A 19,265-nucleotide genomic window follows, 5' to 3' on the forward strand; every position below is an offset into this window, starting at 1 on the left:
AGCCTCTGATCTCAAAACATAAATATTTCTATGATAAATAAATATGAGAATCGATGTACAAAGCGATGTTGAAATAAATAAGATGAAACGTAGAAAGATGTTCAGTTCAGTGGACAGTGTGTAAATTTTGTTGTATTTGAATAAAGTTTTAGTTTTTAGGGTTATATTCGCGAAAAAAAGACAATCCAAGGAATTTTGAGATGTATGGATACTTTATAGACACGGTAAAACTTCAACGTGATGTTTCTGTCGTTAGCTATTTTCAACGTGTTTCGAGCATAGATTTACGCGATTGATTGTTACGAGAAATTCACTAGACAAACACTAAATAAATGAACACACTGTCACTATGTATTTAAACACTTACCTTTCGTGTCATTCGTTTCGCGTATATAACAATAAATCATAGTCGTATGATCATTCGCACTGAGCGCGATATTCACTGTTCGCTTGATAAACAGCTCAGCATGCATAGCGGACTTTTAATACACTCAATCTCGCGTTTCAATAAGTTTCCATAGATGATCAATTGCGCGCATTCATTGGCTCCGAACTCTGTATGCGTCCAAAACACCAATAAATATATCAAAACGAGGTATAAAGTGGCGGGAGAAAGTACTGATATACTTGCTAATTTAAATTCAAAAGTTCGGCACAAAAACCAACTTACACAAATCGTGTAATATGTACAATGCACTCTTATTATAAATAAAAAACACATGCTTTCTGAGACTAGAGTTTGTATTTTCATTTCTTATTATTACAAATATAGTTACATTGTACAATACATAACATAATTACTATGCATATACTATGGTGTAAATTAGAGTAATACTTGACTCTTGTTTCTCGAGGTTTTGATAAAAATCTAAAAACAGCGTGATTAAAAATGGATGGAACGGGAAAAATAAAAAGATTAGACAAAATTGTAGTGAATAGAATCGCAGCTGGTGAAGTGATACAAAGACCAGCAAATGCGTTAAAAGAATTAATGGAAAATAGGTTAGATATTTGAATCACAATTGTTGTATGTATGTCTTTTACACTGCACACTTTACATTACAAATGTTTCAGTCTTGATGCAAAAGCAACTAATATACAAATTATTGCTAAAGAAGGCGGATTAAAATTATTACAGGTATTTTCTCCAACTGTTCAAGTAGGAAAGTTATTATTACAACTAAATGTTCATTATTAATCACAGATTCAAGACAATGGAACAGGTATTAGAAAAGAAGACATGGAAATTGTTTGTGAAAGATTTACAACAAGTAAATTACAAGCATTTGAAGATCTTCAGACAATATCGACTTTTGGATTTCGTGGTGAAGCTTTGGCGAGCATTAGTCATATATCACTTTTAACAATCACAACAAAAACTGCAGATGAGAAATGTGCTTATAAGTATGTTTAATTATATAAAGTGTTATTAAATCTGAGCAAATAATTTTAACAATATCATTTTCATACTAGAGCATCATATGTTGATAGTAAGCTAAAAGCACCACCTAAATTGTGCGCTGGAAACCAAGGTACTACAATATTAATTGAGAATTTGTTTTATAATGTTGCAACAAGAAGAAAGGCTTTTTCTAATCCAAACGAAGAATTCAACAAAATTTCAGACGTAGTTACAAAATATGCAATACATAATCCTACTGTAGGGTTCACATTAAAGAAACATGGTGAAGTCACACCTCAGGTATTTTACTATATAAAAATAGTCACACAATTGAATGCTATTATTTATAAATATATAAACATGTTTCTAACATTTAGATTCGAACACCACATAATTCAAGTAAGATGAACAACATAAGAATACTTTATGGCAATCCTGTTTTTCGTGAATTATTAGAAGTGGAACTTACAGATGATACTTATAAATTTAAAATGCATGCTTTGGTAACAAATCCAAATTACACAAGCAAGAGGATGATATTTCTTTTGTTCATTAATAACAGATTAGTAGAATCATCCTGTAAGTTTTAAAGTATTAGAGCAAGAAGATTTTATATATAAAGATAATAATTTACAATTACCTTATTTCAGCTATTCGAAAAATGTTAGAAGAAATCTATACATTTTATATTCCAAAAAAGACTCACCCATGGTGTTATATATCTTTAGAAATTGATCCGCAAAATGTTGATGTTAATGTACATCCAACAAAACATGAAGTTAAATTTCTCCATGAAAATTCTATTATTGAAAGAATGAAACTCGCTATAGATGAGAAACTGTCTGGGAATAGTGCTTCTAAAACATTTTATGTACAAGCGCGGTTGCCAAAAACAGATATCACAAAAGAAGTTTTGAAAGAAATTTTGCCAGAATATGAGAAAGATAAAGATGATAGAACGAAAAAAATTCGTCCTCAAGAAATGATCAGAACTGATGCATCTGATCAAAAATTGGACAAATTTAATTTTACCATTCATACCGCAATGGAATATGCTAGAAACAATGATGATATTGATTTCAAAGATACTAAAGTTGAAGATACTAATCGTAATGACGAGAAAGATGTAAATAAAATACAGCGCTCGATATCAGATGTAAATAATACTAAAGAAAAGGATATCTCCACGTATGTTATACCAAAAGCAGCAGAAAAATCGGATACTCCGTGGAGTAATATCATAGATGATACAAGTACACTTGCGTCAGATTCTGCGGTATTTGATGAATCTAATTTAGATTTATCTACTACAAATATTAACAAAGAACAGTATGAATCAAATGGCGCGCAAGATATTTTAGAAATGACAAATGAAGAAATTGATCAAAATATAGCAGATGACTCTATGAAAGGAAAATGTATCGACGTTATTGCAGATAAAGCACGTAAACAAGTGTATAAATACTTTGGAAATAAAAGTATTAAATTAGAAGAACAAAAGACAGATAAAAATAGTATAGATAAAGAAATAAGAAACGACGAACCTGAAAAGTGCAATAAACCCAATGAGGCGCAACTTATTACTGAACAAATACTAAAAGAAACCGATGACAATAAGAATGATGATAAAGAAAGTTCATATGAATTTAAATCCTATTCAATAAACAATTTTAGAAGAGAAGTAAAATTAACGAGTGTATTGAAATTACGTAAAGAAGTAGAAGACGCATGTCACGATGGTTTGAAACATATTTTATCAGAATTAACTTTTGTTGGTTGTATCGATCAGTCTTCCGCTTTAGTTCAAAGTGGAGTCAATTTGTATCTTTGCAATACGCAAAAATTAGCGTAAGTGTCCATAAAACATTCATAATATATATAAAAAATCAAGTTTGATTAAGAACATTTTTGTTACATCTAGGGAAGAACTATTTTATGAAATTATGCTCTATGACTTTGCAAATTACGGAGTCATCAAATTTTCGGTACGTATATCGACAAAGAACGTTATTATTATATTGCAAGTTACACTTATTTACAGGAGGCACTTCCTTTATATGATATAGCTATGTTAGGATTAGAAACTAAAGAAGCTGGATGGTCAGAGGAAGATGGACCAAAAGAGGAATTAGCTACAAGTGTTAAAGAATTGTTATTGGAGAAAGCTGATATGTTAAAAGAGTATTATTCTATCGTTATAGATAAAAAGGGGAATTTAAAATCTTTACCAGTATTATTAGGTAAATACATTTTAATAAACTACCTTCAGAATCCAATACAAGATTATCTTTTGTTTTTTTTTCAGAAAAATATTTTCCATCTGTGAGTGGTCTTCCTCTCTATATATTACGTTTAGCTACTGAAGTAGAGTGGTCGTCGGAACAACCATGCTTTCGAACCATTTGTCGGGAAACAGCAAAATATTATAGTCAAATGAGTCCTGTACATGATACTCACGAATGGAAGTACATTACAGAACATGTTCTATATGGTGCAATTAAGGAGAGTTTTCTTCCTCCTAAACATTTTGCACATGATTCAACAATATTACAAATAGCCAATTTGCCTGACTTGTACAAAGTTTTTGAAAGATGTTAGATGTTTAGGACAAAACTGAAGTATTATAAAAAGTAATAGTCTTTTATTTTATTAAAAGTTCAATATTGTAATATCTTTTATATTTATACTACAATGCTCTATTTATTTTTATCAATTTTATAATAAATTTCCTACTTAATTAAATATTATTCTTCTATGCTATGATAGAATACAATATGGTATACTAAAAGAAATGATATTTAAATAAGTATATCTATTTTTTAATAAAAAAAAAAAAACATAAAAATTCAGATTCATATTACACTTTCTCTTAAACCTAACAAAATAAGAACAAGCCTATTTTTCATAAAATTAGTTCCAGTTTTTTTTTTATATCAGTTGTATGACATTCATGCTTTGATGTGTTACATCAAATACATTTTACAATACATTTTAATTTTAATTACAATATATACGTGCCAACACTTTATTCACGGATAGCTCTTGTGAGATTACATCTAATCTCCATTTAATTAACAAACGATCATGAATTATCCTTTGGCAACACCAACTAATGCTGGTCTTACTACTCGTTCATGTAATTTGTAGCCCAATTTAGATACAACTACTATCGTTCCTGGTTCTTTACCTTCAACTTCCTATGTGAAAAAGATACAATCCTTATTAATTTAATACACAATAATCTATATAAATAAAACACAAAAATTCTACCTGTTGAAATAGTGCTTCATGTTGATTAGGGTCAAACTTTTCATTCAGTGGATTTAGCGATATTAAACCATGTTTTTTAAACACCTATACAAATACATTTCAAAGGAATAATTTAGTACATTATTTAGTATATGAAAATGTAGTTAAATTATATTTTCTTATTTACTTTATGTAACTGTGCCTCTGTCATCTTTAAACCTTCATATAATGTTTTTAAATGTGGATTTTTTTCTGTAAGTTCATCCTTTGGTACACTTTCTGTAGCCTTGCCTAAAATATCAGCTACTTCTAAGAGATCCTTACAAAACCCTTGGATGCCAAATATTTTCGCATCTTCAATTTGTCTAGTTAGTCTAGTTCTAAGATTTTCTCCATCAGCAAGCGCTCGTTTGTATTTATCTTCTAATTCATTTTTATGAGTTTTAAGATCCAGTAATTCCTTATTGATAAGATCAATATCTGCTTTCAATTTCTTTTCAGTTTCTGTAAGTTCCAATTGTGAAGATTGTGGTTCTCCCCTTTCTGATTGTTGCTCTTCTGTAATAGTACTATACTCTTGCCTTTGCCAAGAAACATGTGATTGTTGAGTTAACCTTCAAATCATGAAAAAATCTTTAAGACATCAATGCTTTCTTCTTCTTCAAAAAGAATAACTTAGCATAAAGTATTATTAATACTTATAACACTTATTTATTAACATATTTTTTATAATAAAGAATTATTCAAATCTCTTACTAATAACATAACCAATTAACTACATAAGGTTTCATTTAAATATGTAACAGCTTTAAAAAATATATGATCATCTTTATTAAATATATTACAATTTTACTTTAAAAAATTGTATAATAATAACGTAATGGATAAACACTATGTAGCAATCTAACCTCTATATGTACGTTGAAATATAAGTTCAATGAGTCGCATATTTCAACATAACGAATTAAAATGTTCGGAATCTTACCTAAGTAAAATGTTTTTATTTAGATTGTGCAAACTATCAATCGTGACACGAGTAAATCTCGCTGCAACCGGTACCATGAACGATGCCATAATTCTCAATTTCACGAAAGTTGGTAAATGATGAAATACAACGATCCTCGTGCTTTCTCAGTGGTTCTCAAACATTTCTTGCAACATATAAGAATCGCGATAAGGAACTATAAACTGTAACCATCAAATATTTCAATGTATTACGTAAAACGTAATATACTATGTATCAAATTTCCAATTATAAATGCTCAATAAGTTTACATAGATTTTAAGATTAGAAATTAAATTCGTTCGTTATAACAATTATTACGATTGAATCATATTTTTAATATTTTATTGGAATGAAGTGGTACAATACAATGAAAACTGTTCGCGATCATCTTTCGTGATTCTATGTTCTTTTAATACCTGCATATCTTTTATTTACAAAATCAAACTATTATTGAACATGTTAAACACGCAAAACATTTTTAAATCTGGTGACATTATATCTTGTTTAGAAAAAAGTATTTTGTAGTATAATATCTCGAACTATTTAAAAATTTTCAATTCTAAAACAAGCGAAAACATTTCACGATTCTTAATGTATACGATTATCCTAAGATCCGATACAGACGAAGGACTTCTGTCCGCACGATATCGCTGCGACCATATGTCTGTTTCCGCTGTTTCAAACTTGGAAAATAAAAAAAATGACATATGACCGCAACAATATCGCGTGGATAAAAATCGCTCGTCTGCATAGAACCTATATCAGACAGCATTGAAGATTTATTATTTGAATAATAATTAAGTTTAATTTGTTTCTCGCCTTGTTGAGATAGCTTGTAACGTTGTAAGTTAATTCCTCACCGCGAAAAAGGGTTGCAATTTATATTATGCTAGCATTCATAAATAAGAATAATTTGATTCTTTTTAAATGTATCACATAGATTCTTAGAAAGATTTTTCATACTATAATTTACAATCGTATTTCCAATTCTTTACGATTGCTTTTTTCATTCATCTTTATGTAAAATTGTTACAGTGCAATTCTGTATTGATTATAAACAGAAAAAACATTGCATAAATTATATGCACATTTCAATTATAATAAAATTATAATAAATATGTAATATTTTCAGCTGTGTGTACTTGGAAAAAGTGAAATATATAACACATAAAACGGTACTACTTGATCTTAAGAAAAAGCAGGAAACATATAATTTATGTTCAAGATTATGTAAAGTCATTGCTCTTATCGATAACAAGCATTGTATACATCTCATTTGACATACTTATTCAACATTTAATACAAAAATTAATCTATTTTTTATCTAGTAGTATAATCCGAATGTGCAAACGTCGAACAACAAATTCTACCGATAAAATTACTTAGTTACTAAATTTTTCTTTAATGTACATAAATTAACCATTTATCAATCAACTATGCCTTTCATATACGTTCTAACAGATTAATGGTCAAATTTCATTTGTTTCATATTAAGACAGAACGAAGTCTACAAACATACAAATTTTTGACGGTACATCAGCCTAAAAAATGTACAAGTTTCGCTAAAGCTTGTACAAAATTATAAATGTTGTCATTAAAATTTGTCTTTTTCTTTACATATTTTTCAAGTGAAAATACAGAGCAGACAACTACCCTTCCAGCCGCGTTTCACAATATTTAATATATATCTTTTTCTTTATGTTTGAAAAAACTGTGTATTCGACGCAATGCCGAGAACAGATCAACCACACATTATCAATGATTTTGTTTGTGTATGTGTGTGTAACACCATTTTTAAAGATAACTAAAATATTTAGAGGTTAGAATCCTTCCTGATACTGTTTCGAATCTAACTTCGCTTGAATCACTTCCAATTGTCTCTTTGCTTCACATTGTGGGAAGTTTTGTAAATCATAATATTGTGGTGCTATTTTAAGTAACCAATCAGCTATAAAAAATATAATATTTATAACATATGCTTATAGAGATATATTTCTCTCATATTATTTAATAAAAATGTAACTTACGTTTAATATCTGTAACCGTTCTGATATAATTTTTGGTCGTAAGCACGAACTCGTTATAAATTACCCATTCGGGTTTATGATCCAAACAACTGCTTGGATGAAGTTGTACAATTTGATTATCTTTAATAGTCAAATAGTGACCAGTCCTTTCTAAATGAGCAACCTAATATACATAAAAAAAAGAGATAGTACTACGTATTCAAGAAACATTTTTTGTTATAAAACTTATTTTTAGTTACATCTACCTGCATAAAGAAACCGTTCACAAGGGCTTTTCTAATGTTGATATAATAATCTTTTGATGTGAAGTCTGTAGAAGTACGTTTTAAACAAAATCTATCCATTATTCTACTTAGTTGTTGCCTAACATTATCCCCACTTTTTAAAGATCGATAATTGACGAAGTTATCGTAACACCATTGTGGATCTTCGAAATCTATAAAGAAACATGAATTAAAACTTGTACTGTCACAAATGCAGGCTTAAAAATATTGCAGGTACTTACTTTGTTTAAAGGCGTGGTAAACATTCAGTAACGTTAAATGATCTCCGTCGATATGTGCAAATCTCATTTTAGCATCATCCGCAGCTTTTTTTGATTCATTTGGCCTCACAAAACACTGCGGGACTAATACAACATCAATCATCAATTTAAAACCACATTACCTTACCATGATCCTGACTTAGACTTTTGCTTTTATCGTATTAAAATTACTTTATTCGCAAGAAAAGTATGAACCTAATGATGTGATAGAAAAAATTAATAATACTGTACCTGATAACATAGCAGTAATGCTCAATATCTCATTACTGCAGTTATGATTGCAAGATGCAATGAGCATTTTTGCCAATTGAGGATCTAATGGAAATTCTGCCATTACAGCACCCAAATCTGTGAGATTTCCATCATCGTCCAAAGCAGCCAAATAATTAAGAAGTTCTAAAGCCCTCATAAGAGTTTCTGGTGCAGGAGGGTCCATAAAATCGAAATGAACCTATAGTAAAAACAGTTTATGGAAATAATTATTTAATAAAATATTCAATTAGAAATAAATTATATTCATGAGAAATGCAATATACCAAGTCGTCAATGCCAAGCTTTTTCAGTTGCAATACGACACTGCCAAGATTAGATCTTAAAATTTCAGGATAAGTATTATCTTGCATCTCGTTTTTATATGCCTTCTCAGTATACAATCTGAAACATTTTCCAGGCCTTGTACGACCAGCTCTACCAGCTCTTTGCTGTGCAGATGCTTTACTAATGGGTGATACAAGAAGAGATTCTACACGAATTCTGGGATTGTACACCTGTTAAATAATATAACGGGAATTTAAAAAACTGATTTGATGCAGTACAAGAATAAAAAATAATAATGATCTATAGTCTGTTCACCAAGACGACCTTCACAGTACCTTCTGCTTTGCAAATCCAGGATCTATCACAAAGACGACACCGTCGATAGTTAACGACGTTTCCGCAATATTCGTTGAAACTACTACTTTTCTACCAATAGCACCGTTAGGCTTTGTAGGTGGTGCTGGTTCAAAGATTCTTTGTTGAAGGTTTGGAGGCAGTGTAGAATAGAGTGGTATACATTTAAGTTCACCTACTTCTGGACCTAAATTATCCATCTCCCTTTTGATTCTTTTACAAGCTTCTTCAATTTCCTCTTGACCAGTTAAAAAGAGAAGCAAATCTCCTGCTACTTCTTCACACATATGAATTTGAATAACTGTCCTGATAGCAGCCTCTAAGTAATCCCTTTCAGGCTCAGGTGTATAAAAAATTTCAACAGGGTGAGTTCGGCCAGGTACGTTCATTAATGGTGCATTATCAAAATACTGTTGAAATTTTCCAGCATCTAAAGTCGCACTCATAATCACAAGTTTCAAATCCGGTCTTTGTTTAATCACTTCTTTTAACACACCCATAAGCAAATCTGTGGCTAAAGTTCTTTCATGAGCTTCATCTAATAATATCACTTGGTAAGCATCAAGCATGGGATCTGACATGCCTTCACGTAACAGCATACCGTCAGTCATATACTTCAATATAGTTTTCGGAGAACTACAATCTTCAAAACGAATACTGTACCCTACTTCCACACCTGTTTAAAAAATTGTTGTGAAGACATTATATAAATATACCTCAATTTTTAGTTCAAAAGTATAAAAATATCAGAGTTAAAAGGACATAATACATACCTAATGGAACATCCATTTCTTCTGAAACTCTTTGTGCAACAGACATAGCTGCTACTCTCCTTGGCTGAGTGCAAGCAACACCCTTGTTGTCAATACGCCTTGAATATTCTACACACCATTGTGGTATTTGTGTAGTTTTTCCAGAACCTGTTTCTCCAACAAGTACAATACATTGATGTTGTGCCAATAACCTCATAAAATCAGTACGGTATTCAAATACTGGTAAAGTGATTCTCTTTTTATAAAGTTCATGGTATCTTGGTGTAAAAGGTAGACCAGTGTAAGGATTTAGCTGAACTTGATTTTTTGGTGCTGTCGAAGGTATAGTTGTGCTATTGGATGTAGCCGAGCCATCTCTATAAAACAACAGATAAACTATAGAGTATATGAAGCTGGTGGAAAATTATTTTAATCACATAACAACGAAATAATACATGTGTGACAATGACATAAAATAATGAAAGTTGCAAACATTTCATTGTTATGAAAACCAATCAGATGGAAAACAAATGATATTTAAGTTCATCCGAAATTTCTCTCGTGTATGTATAATTATCTGTAACGCGTATGTTTTCAGCGTATTGTGAAATTATGCATTAATTTCCCATATATATGAATATACAACATACTATCGAAGAAAGAAATTTAGTTGAGAACCTTTATGGATGAGTTGATCAAGTCAGTCAACAGCAATAGAAAAGAATTATTCTATGAATTTTAAACGTTAGATCCTTTTATTACATTATTGTTCAACGGATCAATCGTATTTTACATAGATTATTTTCAGGAAGCGGGGTTCGTTCAACGAGATGCGCGATAGGATCACAAAAACTTGTAACGATGCACATGGCAAAATATCTCATCGAACTCCTTAACTTTTAGAATTAAAAATGTTTTAAAACACTCACGCTTTCCGTTTAATATACGGATCCACAACCTCAATCCTTCGTTTTGACATTATTCTTGTCCCTCCGCAAGCAAGCGAAGCAAAATCTGTTTACGAACGTCCGCACAAGGCGTCACAAAATGGCAAACTAACAGGCTAAAGCTTCCTGTAAACGAAATCACAAAAAGCAACGGTAGATGGAGCTACAAGTACCATAAAATAACTACGAAACAAGAAATTCATTTCGAAAGCGGTCAATTTAAAATTTGAACATAACTACAATAAAGATGAACAATTTTGTGCATCATCTTGAAATAAACAGACATAAGATAAAAAAGATATTTATTTCTCCGTATGTTACAATTAGAAAAATATATAATTAGGATAGTTATTAAACAGCTATATTCCTAACAATATACATTGCTTCATTATCACATCCAAAAAGTAATGTTGATCTATCGATGTCAATACTGTTTATTGGCTTATGCATAGCACTACAAAGCGATGTTACATTAACTTTACCGTTTGTACCAATCGTGTTTAACCAATGTGTATTTGTAGGGTCTAAAAAAGGAATAATTTACTAATATACAGTGAGATTTGTTTATTACAAAACTTACCTAAACTTAGTTTCGAATGCTGAGCATTATTCCAATGCCATAATTCACCGCTTGTTGAACACGTAAATAGATTTTCTGGTCTATCAGGGTGAAAAAGTATTTCGCTAACAGCCTTAGCATGGGCATTGAGTTGAGACATTGGGTACGTATTATGTCTCAAGTCCCAAACTGTTAAGCTGCCATCTCCACCACCAGCCACGACAATATGTCTTTGAGTAGGATGATGAGCAATACTCGTAGCTTCTGTCTGCAAAAGTTTCTCTTTACTTGGAGGTATATAAATAATTTCCTAGAGATAATATTAAAGAGATTATACTTTCGATTGATCAGAAAGCATGAACGTTGTAGCAGGAAGATCTTGATCATTTCTTAAATCCCACACTTTCATATGTCCCCTTAAATTTCCTGTAAGTATCTCATTATGTCTTAAGAAATCAATACAATATATAGAGCAACTATCCGCATCATCTAAAACATAAATCTAGCTATTTATGTGTAAAATCAACATATAAAATAAATATTTTATATACGAAATAAAATTTTATAGTACTAATAGATCTAATTGGCTGTTTCTGTCCAGCTGTTAAAAGATTAATTCTTCCATCTTCACCCACTGAAACTATGTCCTGTTCAAACGTAGAAAGTCCAGTACAAGATGCATAATCGCTTGTATTACTATTAAAAAAAAGATTAATGAAACATAAACTGTGTTTAAAAAGAAATAAATCTTAATTAATATATAATTAATTTATAATATTAATATATAAATAAAACTTACTCAAATTTGTGTATAAATTCCCATGACATGTGCTCTTTAAATTGAGAGTATGGATTTTCATGAATCTGTAACAACCTAACAGTACCTATAGATGTTGACACCACGAAGAAAGCTTTTGAAATAAACTGTAAAAATAATAAAACGTTGATGAAAAAGTTGTCCATGATATTTTTTATATATTATAAAGTAAAAACCTTTATTTCAGTTACGTCTCCGAGAATCGCATAAGATGATACGACTGCCGGATAGGATTCACCATCATCATTCATTTGAAATGTCCAATGTGTTACTTTATTTACCTATTACATGATAGAAAATTACAATATTACAAATGATTAACATTATTTAACACAATAATCGTAAATAATTCATATGTACATGAGGATGCGATAGGTTAAGTTTATTGAAGATAACCATACCGGATCATCCCAACTACCGGTTATAAAATTAGTAGCATCTTCAAAATCTTCGTGTTTCCATCTGATTTTAGAAATTTTCTCCGATACAAATGTTCCTTGTACATTTTCGCTCATTTTGCTACGAAATACGATCTAATTTAGAGTAGAAATGACAAAAACTGGGACCACCGTTTACATGCACGCGCGTTTCCACGCGACTGTGAAAAAGACCGCCAAATGTGCTGAACGGAACTTTTGAAACGAAATCTGCTTACTATTATATTTTATTCCCTTGTATAATAAATATACAGAAAGAATTGTTTTAATTATTTTAATTGTTTTATTTATTTTACACAATTAAAAACGGTCGTTTTACTTTTATTTAAAATTTCATCATTTAAAAACATTTGGGTACTTGCTTAATTTATAAGCAGTTTGAATGTGTGTGTATATATAGAAAAATTCTTAGAATTTAAAAATTAAAATTACTTAGAAAGGAAAATTAGTGACAAGTGTTAAATAATTCTAACATATGTATAAATTACATCGTTTATTTGAAAAAAAGTATTTCTACAATTTTTATATTTAAGTTGATCACAAGAAGGGTAGGGATTTACCTATATTTTATAATTCACGGGAGATACGGAGGACAGTTACGCAGTGATCAAGTTGTGAACTAGATGTATATCTTACCTATCAAAACGTAAATTATTTCAAACGAGACACTATCTCACGATTGAAAAAGTTTCGAGGAGCTCCAATATGATCATCTGAGAATGCTGTTAAATCTATTTTTATAAGTTTCCGGAAATTGCGACATTCTTATTTAAGTGAGTGTAAATTCGAATGATCTTAGAACGAGTTACTCCCCAAGATGTCATCGATGGTTTTGCTGTTCTTGTATCTGAATACGCTCCACTTAACTCGCTGTGATGCAAGCGATGCAAACGACTTGCAACTATGTAAGTATTAATGGATACAAGATTAATATATGACGTTATATAAAATTATTTATGTATCGATGAATAAAAGATTAAAAAATATAGAAAAGTTTTGTGGAAAAAGAAAAAAAAATTTCAGCTGTTACAGACACGAATTTAACGAGTGACGAAGGTGTCACGGAAACGCAACATGCAAGTTGTAAAATCGCTACAGAAGAATTGGTTGCAAGCGCACGTACCAGTGTCACGAGAATACTTACTGGAGTTTGTAATACTAGTAGGAAATAACTTCTAATCTTTTTTCAATTGTTCACGTTATTTTCTATTATCTAATTTTATTCCTAAATATCCAGAAATGATCGATGAAAAGTTGCGAGCTTTAGAAAAAGGTCTGATCAAAGAACTGGAAGAAATCAAAGCATTGCTAAACACTGTTTTGGAGAGGAAAAAGGAAGTACCAAAACTGGCCAAATTATACGACGATTATCACGAAGGCAAAGGCGATACACTCTCTCCAAGACAGTCTGAAATCGATAACTTTAACAACACGATCCAAAGAACTTCATTATTAAATGGTTCGTACCATTTTGCTGTAACGTTATTAAGAGGTTTGATTGAGACTTGCGAATTGATTAAATCGTTCGAATTATAGTCGAATATTGGACTAAATGGAGTTACAAATAAAATATAGAGTTAATACGGTATCGTAATATGTCCCAGGACCCGCGAACCTCTTCTTTTACTACTGGCAGATAAAACATTTTGACGAGAAGCTTACCAATTGGAAAACCGCTCGTTGCCTACGCAGTTCGACATTTTACGTGGGCCACAATGGGTATGCCATGTTCATCAAAGTAAGACCGCGATATTTTCCGGACGGTACAGTTTTCATAAGCGTCGGATTGACCCGTGGTCGTCATGATTCTATTCTGAAGTGGCCATTTCCCCATAAGATTCGCCTCGAGGTAAAATCAACATTTTTACTCTTAATCTCGTTGGAGCGTTAGAATGATCGTGTTTTCAGATTTTGGATCATTCATCGGAGCAATCGCGACAAGATCGAAGATCACGGATTTGGGATCCGTCCACACTTTGCTCGGAATATTTTTGGGGCCGTCCAAAATTAACTGGAGAACCAGATAATGCAGAATGCGTTGGACTGAGCGTCCCACGACAGATCTTTTTTGTCAAGTTGCCCGTTTCGATCGATCGTCCGTCGAGGAGCACTAAATATCTTTGGAATGGAAGTATCACGATCAAGCTGACTGTTTATCTTTAAATAATTTTTATACTAAAAATTATACATTATGCATAGTAGTGTACGTAGTAATTCTACTAGATTATAATATTCTGTAATTAACTTTATTCGAGTTTCACCAAACGTACAAGTAATTGTATAAAAGAAAAGTATTTAATTGTCAATGGATTAAACTGTATCTTCTATCGTTTAAATAAATTCCATATGCAAATAGAAAGGAACGAGAATGGAGAAAGAATAACAAAGTGACATATCTTTAATATTCTTCTTCGCGAATAATTCGCGTCGTTTGTAGATTTAAACGACTGAGTTAATTCAGGGATGTTGATGAAATATCGAACCTCTTGTGAAGAGGCATTCTACCGGATAAATAAACCTGTGGGATTCCTGATAATTGATAATCATTTGTATTACGTTGAATCGTATTTCGAGTATTTTGAGTTGCTGCCCTCAGCAATGCCTTGTAAACGGAAATCGGAAGTCGGATGCTGCCATTTGCTTCCATGCCCTGAGATTCCATTGAATTTTCATGAAAATTCCTCTTCCTTCCGCATCCTGGAACCAATCGATTATTTTAGAATAGATAAAGGGTCTTATAAAAAAAAATTACATTTGCCAATTTTTTCAATCTTTTACATAATATGGCATTCTAATAATCAAAAGCAGGACTCACGACACGGTGGAATACTAAAGAAACGATTATCTTCTAATTTATCGTCGAATGAAAATTAAATGGTTCTATAAAAACATTTATCTGGATTCGACAACCGCGTGATTCAATTAAACACAGGTATTTTATGATATAATCGTAGATACACTTATATCACGATGAACATTTTGTTAAAAAGAATTGAAACGCATGAAACAGAAATTAAAAAACTAGACCTAGACTAGGAATATAAAGAAAGAATACAAGAACATTCTTCCGTTTTTCTTGAAAGAAGATAAACATGCACAAGGGTGATTTTTCAATCGTATCTGATGGCGGACTGGAAATTAGGTTTTCCTTACCGGTGAACGCATTGCAGAAAGGTCTCTTCATCTTCAGCGATTCGTCTGTTGAGAAGACGTCTAACAATTGTTGCTCGATCTAACAGTTGATTCGATCAATTAATTATCGCTATAATTATGAACGTGGTTTGCTTGTTAAGATAATAATTTACCTTATCCTGCGGGTTCTCAGAATGTGTCAGGTTCACTAAGCATACGAATATGAAAATACAGCAAACGTGGTTGATTGCCTAGAGATGATCGAAAAATGTTAAATTGCAGGGAATATTGAAAAAAATTTTGAATATTTCGAATAAAATAAAAGTTGTCCTCGTTATTGGTTAAACTGTATAACGTTATATTCGTTAATGAACCGATTAAAACCCAGAACAAGATCTCGATAATTACTGAGGCTACGCGTAATTTCTAATAATCATATCGATTATATAACTATCGCACGTGAACCTTTCAAACATGTTAACTGTTGTAATCTGCTTATGACTTTAATCAGGTTTGTACTGCGGTTAATTAATGTCGAACGATACTAGCCGGTCGATCCTTCCTTCGAGCAATAAGTTCGTCATCCATGCAAATAAAAACTTTTTAACTTCGCGTAATAACGTAATATGCCGACTAAGTGGACTGCAACAGTTCAATAATGTAATTACAAGTAAATTACAAGTTTCATTATATTTTAATAATCGTTCCTAGGTTGACGCTTCTCGTTATTGTTAATACCTTTTTCAAAGTTTCTCTATTGAAAATCGTAATAGGCAATATCGGATGTAATTACATTTTTGATCGAGAAGGGAAATTGGAAAATAGTGACGCGACCTCTTCAGACGCTGTCAACAGGTAACTAGAAATTTATATTATAAGGCGTCAGGAAATTAACGTGCACGTAATTCATAATGGTTAAGACATAATAGTAATTCATAACGCGTAAGAGAATATTGTTTAAGGTATACATGTACGAAAAGTCTTTTTACGTACAGTGGATTTTATCAAGTACAGTGTATATAGAGACACAGTTAACTATTATTCTACGTAAGACTATATTTTAACAAAAACGTCGCTGATTCTCCCTATCAACCGTTAGGTTTCGTCTGTTTATTCTGTCCTTCCGGTTGGTCTTTACCCGGGATTAGATTTACAACTTAGGAGTAATTAGGTTTACAATTCGGGGAGGACAGGTAATTGGGAATTTCCTAAAGAGGGAATGGGCCTGTTCGTGCCATAAACGGACGACCACTCAAAATTCTGAACAGTAACTCTTGTAACATATTTTTGTCATTTAACCATCCGGGAAAAGACCAACCGGAATTAGATTTACAACTTAGGAGTTATTAGGTTTACGCCTCGGGGACGACAGGTAATTCGGAATTTCCTAAAGAGTAAATACTCCTAATTTGTAAATCTAATCCTGGGAAAAGACCAACCGGAAGGACAGAATGGACAGACGAAACCTAACGGCTGATAGGGAGAATCAGCAACGTAGGAGGGAAGTTCATCATCAAATATCGTACCGTGCGGGTGAAATACTTTACTCCCAACAAGATCCTATCACCGCCGTGTTCGTAACATCACACGTTACTTTTATACAACAAGTGCAAATACAGTTCTGGATTAATCTAACACTCGATCTATTTAACCTTCTCCACCATGAGCGTTAAATCATTCGAGGTACGCGATATCGACCGATCGGTTTGACCTGACCGGTTGCTCTTTAGTCGAGAATTCGCAACAGTTACCTTCATGTCGAATCTTTATAGCTTGAAGGTCGGCAACACAAAGAATTATCCTTATAGGCGCACGAAGAAACACTGTCTCGGTTGAACTTTCTTTCTTCGGTTTGGCTACGTCTTTTGATAAAAGGACAAAAGGTTACTCGCGGAAAGAGTCAAGTCTGCGTATGAGGGATGAAGTCGCGCCTCAGCTCTTCAAATACCACCCCCTCCTTTAGTAGCGTTCGAGGGCGTAAATACATGCGCCAGAGGAACGCATGACCGTTCATAATGGCTCATGGAACGGTACATTTAACATTCTTTACGCGGAATGTGGTTAGTATATTTCGCAGTCTGAATGGTGCAAGAAACGCAGAAATTATGCATTTGTTCGTGTCTTATTCGTATCATGCACTTCGTTTGTTGTAACTACCGATGCGTCAAAGATTAAGGTTTGCCTACATAATACACGATATAATGTACGCAAAAACTATATATACTAAAGTATTTAAATACTCAGCGTAGAAAATTTTTATCAAACATATTATAAACGAAACATTTCGAAATTTCTACAAGTGCTCAAATACTTTCACAAGACACTGTATATACAATACATATATAATACACAATAGCTATACTGTTAAATGTGCAATATGTTAAAACAGAAACTTCTTAGATATATGAAAACAATTCAAATGTTATACTAATAATTTCATTTATATATTTTGCAAAATATAATGAAGTTCCAAGGAGCAAATAAAGAAACAGCAGATTTTTTCTATATAATTTTAATCTTAAATAATATTTTTCCGGAAAGAGTATCATCAAATGTAAGTTCTCAGCCGTGGAAGGTTTTAAATGGTTCTGTACCCCCCGCGACGTTATCCCACTTATGTCCATCGAGAGAAGTAGCAAACTATATTTGATAAATATGCAAAGGCTGACAACAAAAGATCGAAACATAGTAGAACGATCAAGGCAAGAAGCAGCTTATGGAAGACTGATCGACAAGAAATTCCGTGTAAATCAAAGGAAAGCAGCCGGGGCTAAGTACTAACAACGTTCGCGCATCAGTACCCGCTGAGTTACATTAAAGTTATCCAACCCTTGGCAACTGCCCCTTGTCCGCCTTCGTCCATTCAAATTTTTAACATTCTTTTTTGTTATTGTTTAGTCTGTTGTATATCGAACATAAATTAATACTGAATGTCAGGAGATGTAAGGATTAAGAAAATAATATTTCGTTTTGTAAAATAGTATTCTTGGAATCAAAACACTTTTAAGAAATGAAATATGTGTCATAAAATACACGCGCTATGCTAGTGAATTCTTAATTTTCTCTCTGATTTGACTATATTTTATTATGACATCAAAGAGAATCTATAAATAAAATCTGATATTAAATTTGTACAGTTTTTACGTTCTAGACACTTGGTCCTTTGTAAACTATCGTGTAAGTTAACCTTGTTGTCCTTGTTCTATATTTTTTCAGCATTTTAATAATGCGTCAAATATATGTTGATCATAATCGTCTTAGTATTGTAAATCACGACGGGTTCGCAGCTTATGAATAACAGATGCGTACAGAACAATATTACTCTTGATATATAACTCTCTTCGTGTATAAAACGAGTGAATATTACTTGTGCGCGCGTTATATTCTCATCGTTAAAAATGTCTATATGAAAATAAATCTATTAAGATTCAATAAAAATAAATGAATGTTAATAAGAAGGAATTATTAAAGTTATGCAAGATATTCTTTATTAAAATACAAT

General features: G+C 31.9%; 6 protein-coding genes across 7 annotated transcripts; 2 read left to right on the forward strand and 4 right to left on the reverse strand.

The window, feature by feature from the left end:
• The first annotated feature begins 128 nt into the window (after positions 1-128).
• On the forward strand, positions 129-4,247 carry Mlh1 (DNA mismatch repair ATPase Mlh1). 2 transcript variants are annotated; one of them, XM_072010552.1, is made up of 9 exons: positions 129-1,002; positions 1,075-1,138; positions 1,205-1,404; positions 1,474-1,702; positions 1,780-1,981; positions 2,053-3,250; positions 3,324-3,387; positions 3,444-3,642; positions 3,708-4,247. In XM_072010552.1, the coding sequence occupies exons 1-9, from the start codon at positions 890-892 to the stop codon at positions 3,998-4,000; spliced, it is 2,562 nt and encodes an 853-aa protein (XP_071866653.1). In that variant the 5' UTR covers positions 129-889; the 3' UTR covers positions 4,001-4,247. The 2 variants fall into 2 exon arrangements, with proteins under 2 accessions (XP_071866653.1, XP_071866654.1); XM_072010553.1 differs by lacking the exon at positions 1,075-1,138.
• Positions 4,248-4,413: 166 nt separating this feature from the next.
• Positions 4,414-5,880, reverse strand: Roe1 (grpE protein homolog, mitochondrial Roe1). Its single transcript, XM_072010555.1, has 4 exons — positions 5,637-5,880; positions 4,839-5,265; positions 4,673-4,756; positions 4,414-4,599 (listed from the first exon to the last, which is right to left on the reverse strand). The coding sequence occupies exons 1-4, from the start codon at positions 5,723-5,725 to the stop codon at positions 4,492-4,494; spliced, it is 708 nt and encodes a 235-aa protein (XP_071866656.1). The 5' UTR covers positions 5,726-5,880; the 3' UTR covers positions 4,414-4,491.
• Positions 5,881-5,968: 88 nt separating this feature from the next.
• Dhx15 (DEAH-box helicase 15) lies at positions 5,969-10,960 on the reverse strand. Its single transcript, XM_072010554.1, has 9 exons — positions 10,801-10,960; positions 9,893-10,248; positions 9,101-9,795; positions 8,765-8,995; positions 8,460-8,679; positions 8,190-8,312; positions 7,930-8,120; positions 7,685-7,847; positions 5,969-7,605 (listed from the first exon to the last, which is right to left on the reverse strand). The coding sequence occupies exons 1-9, from the start codon at positions 10,848-10,850 to the stop codon at positions 7,478-7,480; spliced, it is 2,157 nt and encodes a 718-aa protein (XP_071866655.1). The 5' UTR covers positions 10,851-10,960; the 3' UTR covers positions 5,969-7,477.
• A 143-nt stretch (positions 10,961-11,103) lies between these two features.
• LOC139990654 (nucleoporin Nup43-like) lies at positions 11,104-12,809 on the reverse strand. Its single transcript, XM_072010062.1, has 7 exons — positions 12,596-12,809; positions 12,371-12,475; positions 12,177-12,301; positions 11,949-12,073; positions 11,715-11,866; positions 11,399-11,645; positions 11,104-11,342 (listed from the first exon to the last, which is right to left on the reverse strand). The coding sequence occupies exons 1-7, from the start codon at positions 12,707-12,709 to the stop codon at positions 11,170-11,172; spliced, it is 1,041 nt and encodes a 346-aa protein (XP_071866163.1). The 5' UTR covers positions 12,710-12,809; the 3' UTR covers positions 11,104-11,169.
• Positions 12,810-13,236: 427 nt separating this feature from the next.
• On the forward strand, positions 13,237-14,990 carry LOC139990665 (TNF receptor-associated factor 6). The gene is made up of 5 exons (XM_072010091.1): positions 13,237-13,536; positions 13,655-13,792; positions 13,869-14,090; positions 14,236-14,480; positions 14,540-14,990. The coding sequence occupies exons 1-5, from the start codon at positions 13,449-13,451 to the stop codon at positions 14,792-14,794; spliced, it is 948 nt and encodes a 315-aa protein (XP_071866192.1). The 5' UTR covers positions 13,237-13,448; the 3' UTR covers positions 14,795-14,990.
• Positions 14,991-15,035: 45 nt separating this feature from the next.
• Positions 15,036-17,720, reverse strand: LOC139990674 (uncharacterized). Its single transcript, XM_072010106.1, has 4 exons — positions 17,515-17,720; positions 15,937-16,014; positions 15,785-15,863; positions 15,036-15,328 (listed from the first exon to the last, which is right to left on the reverse strand). Exons 1-4 carry the CDS (start codon positions 17,518-17,520, stop codon positions 15,084-15,086), a joined length of 408 nt encoding a protein of 135 aa, XP_071866207.1. The 5' UTR covers positions 17,521-17,720; the 3' UTR covers positions 15,036-15,083.
• Positions 17,721-19,265: the final 1,545 nt, after the last annotated feature.

Source organism: Bombus fervidus, chromosome 9 (genome assembly GCF_041682495.2).
Source record: "Bombus fervidus isolate BK054 chromosome 9, iyBomFerv1, whole genome shotgun sequence".
Classification (NCBI taxonomy): domain Eukaryota; kingdom Metazoa; phylum Arthropoda; class Insecta; order Hymenoptera; family Apidae; genus Bombus; species Bombus fervidus.